The 2,704-nt window shown below is 44.6% G+C and overlaps 1 protein-coding gene across 1 annotated transcript; it reads left to right on the forward strand.

Annotated features, from left to right (window-relative positions):
- Positions 1–2,075: 2,075 nt before the first annotated feature.
- SERLADRAFT_343298 (uncharacterized protein) lies at positions 2,076–2,318 on the forward strand (the record flags this gene model as incomplete). The annotated part of the gene is made up of 1 exon (XM_007312482.1): positions 2,076–2,318. A coding segment is annotated over one exon (243 nt), but the record flags the coding sequence as incomplete, so codon positions are not given.
- Between the last annotated feature and the right edge of the window lie 386 nt (positions 2,319–2,704).

Here is a 2,704-nt window from a genome sequence, read left to right on the forward strand (position 1 = left end):
ATACTGTAGCGAGTAGCACCTCCGACTATAAGTAGTAGGGGGTTTAGTATAGGAATACCTCAGTTGTTTCTATAGCCTCTTGGGCAGCGGCTGAGTTTCACTTAGATTTATTAGGTTATGAGCCCTGGTGCGCAAAAGCTACGCAGGAAATAATTCTTATTTGAAACGGCAACCTCGGAACCATGACCACAGCACGCGATACATCCGCATGTCCAGTTCTCACTGGACCCAACAATTTTCAGATATGGAAACTCCAGATCATCTCAAAGCTACGTTGGGAAAAAGTTCTCCGGGTTGTAACTGGAGAGGAGCTTAAGCCCTCACCAGGAAAACCTACCTCCTCAGAGGATCCTGAGATCACCTGGATACTTAAGGATGAGAAGGCACATGGAATCATCCAGGACCACATCTCTGATGCCCTCCTAATGAGGACTGGAGGCCTCACCAGCTCCAAGGAGTTATTTGATAAACTTGTGTCACTCCATCAAACATCCAACATTGCCTTGGCCTTCTATTCATTCCAGCAACTCACCAAATTGTCCTGGGATGGGACATCACCTATCCAGGACCACATTGCGAAAATCCAGACAATTGATTCACACCTCTCCGGAATGAAACTAGGAGTTGATACCAAACTCATGGCTTTTGCTCTTCTCCAATCTCTCCCATGCACTCCTGAATGGCAAATATTTCAGTCATCAGTAATCAACACGATTGAAGAAAATAAACTGACCTTTGATGCAGTTGAGATCCGGATCACTGCAGAAGTTGCACGACAGTCAGGGAAGGCCCCTGGAGGTTCCGAATCAGCACTCAAATCCGAGGAGAAATGGTGTAACTTCCACAAAGCCAAATCACACAACACCTTGGAGTGTCGAACACTTCAGTCAGCTGAAAAAGGTGAAAGGAAGAAGGGAAAGGAAAGACACAAGGATAAAGGAAAAGAGAAGGAAAAGGCAAATACAGCAAAGCAATCATCCAGATCTGACTCCAAGGAGGAACAGAGTCATATTGCATTGGATCATGTACATATTTCCAAGCCCCTTGCTAAACACATTCAAGCTTACCTTGTGTTGGAACCTGATAAGACCAAAACAACAATTATTATTGACTCCGGAGCAACATCCCACATGGTCCCTCACCGCTCCTGGTTTGAGCCAGGAACATACCATGTTCTGCATCCTCCGAGGACAATCAGTTTTGGGGATGAATCCTCTGTAAATGTCATTGGCATTGGAACAGTAATCCTACAAGCAACTGTTGGCAAAAAGGACTACAATATTGCACTGTCAAATATCTTAGTTGTGCAAAACTTCACGTTAGCACTCGTCTCTGTCCACAAATTATCCAAAATGGGGTTATCAACACTTTTTCCAGCAGGGTCAAATACTTGTGAAGTTCGACAAAAGGAGGAACTTATCCTTACTGCCTTACACAAGCGAGGACTTTATCACATCCAAGCAAAACCCGAAATCAACCCGGAGTCAGCTTTTGCAGTAGTAGATGTAAATTTATTGCACAGGAGAATGGGACACATTGGAATGGACCACTTGCAACGAATGGTTACAAAAAGACAGCTCCAGGACATAGACACCCTTACCGGAACCCCGGAGTTTTGTGAACCTTGTGCTTTAGGAAAGATGAAGAAATTACCTTTCAAGTCCACTGGAGGAAACCGAGCCAAGCGCCCCATACAAATTGTGCACACAGATGTTGGAGGACCAATCAAACCAACCTTTAGGGAGGGTTTTTGGTACTGGATTATCATTGTAGATGATTTCTCCAAATTTCCATGGATATATTTCCTAAAACATAAAAGTGAAGCACTGGAACGATACAAGCAATGGAAAGAAGATGTCCAAACATTCTTCCGGACTCATTTGGGAGAAGAAAACTTCACTCCACTATACACAGAATTCCTCTGGAGCGATGGGGGAGGAGAATATACTGGCAATGCATTCAAAAATCAACTTCGAGAAGATGGTGTCATCCAAGAAACTACAGCTGCAGATACTCCGGAACAAAATGGCATTGCAGAACGCATGAATCAGACATTGGCTACATTAGCAACCACTATGCTCCATGATTCCAAGCTCCCAAAGTCATTTTGGGTAGATGCCATGCAAACAGCTGCATATATCACAGCACGCAGCCCAGCATCAGGACTCCATGGAAAGACCCCATATGAAATACTGTTTAAAAGGAGTGTTGATCCAACTTTGTTTCGCCCTTTCAGATGCCAAGCATATGCCTTGATTCCGAAAGACAAAAGGCAAGGGAAGTTTTACTCCAAGGGGCGCAAAGCCATAATGATTGGCTACACACATGAAAAGCAAGCCTACAAACTCCTAGACACTGAAAAACGGACTGTGTTTTCCAGTCGGCATGTCATATTTAATGAATCCGGAAAGGTACAAAAGGATGACACTACTCCCTGGAACAAAGACACTAGCACAGATCAGTGGGAGGGACTCATTCCAGAGAATGCTCACTATCCAGACCAAAAAACATTGGAGGAGGACGATCCTGACCCTCAGATCCGAGATCCAAATGAATTGCAAATGGAACCACATCTCCAAGGAGATATTCCACAAGCAATGGAACCATGTCAGCATGAAGATGTTCCGAGAGCAGTGGGGCAATACCTCTGTGGAGACATTCCGAGAGCAGTGGGGCAATACCTCTGTGGAGACATTCCGAGAGC

This window comes from Serpula lacrymans, assembly GCF_000218685.1.
Source record: "Serpula lacrymans var. lacrymans S7.9 unplaced genomic scaffold SERLAscaffold_1, whole genome shotgun sequence".
NCBI classification, from domain to species: Eukaryota; Fungi; Basidiomycota; class Agaricomycetes; order Boletales; family Serpulaceae; genus Serpula; species Serpula lacrymans.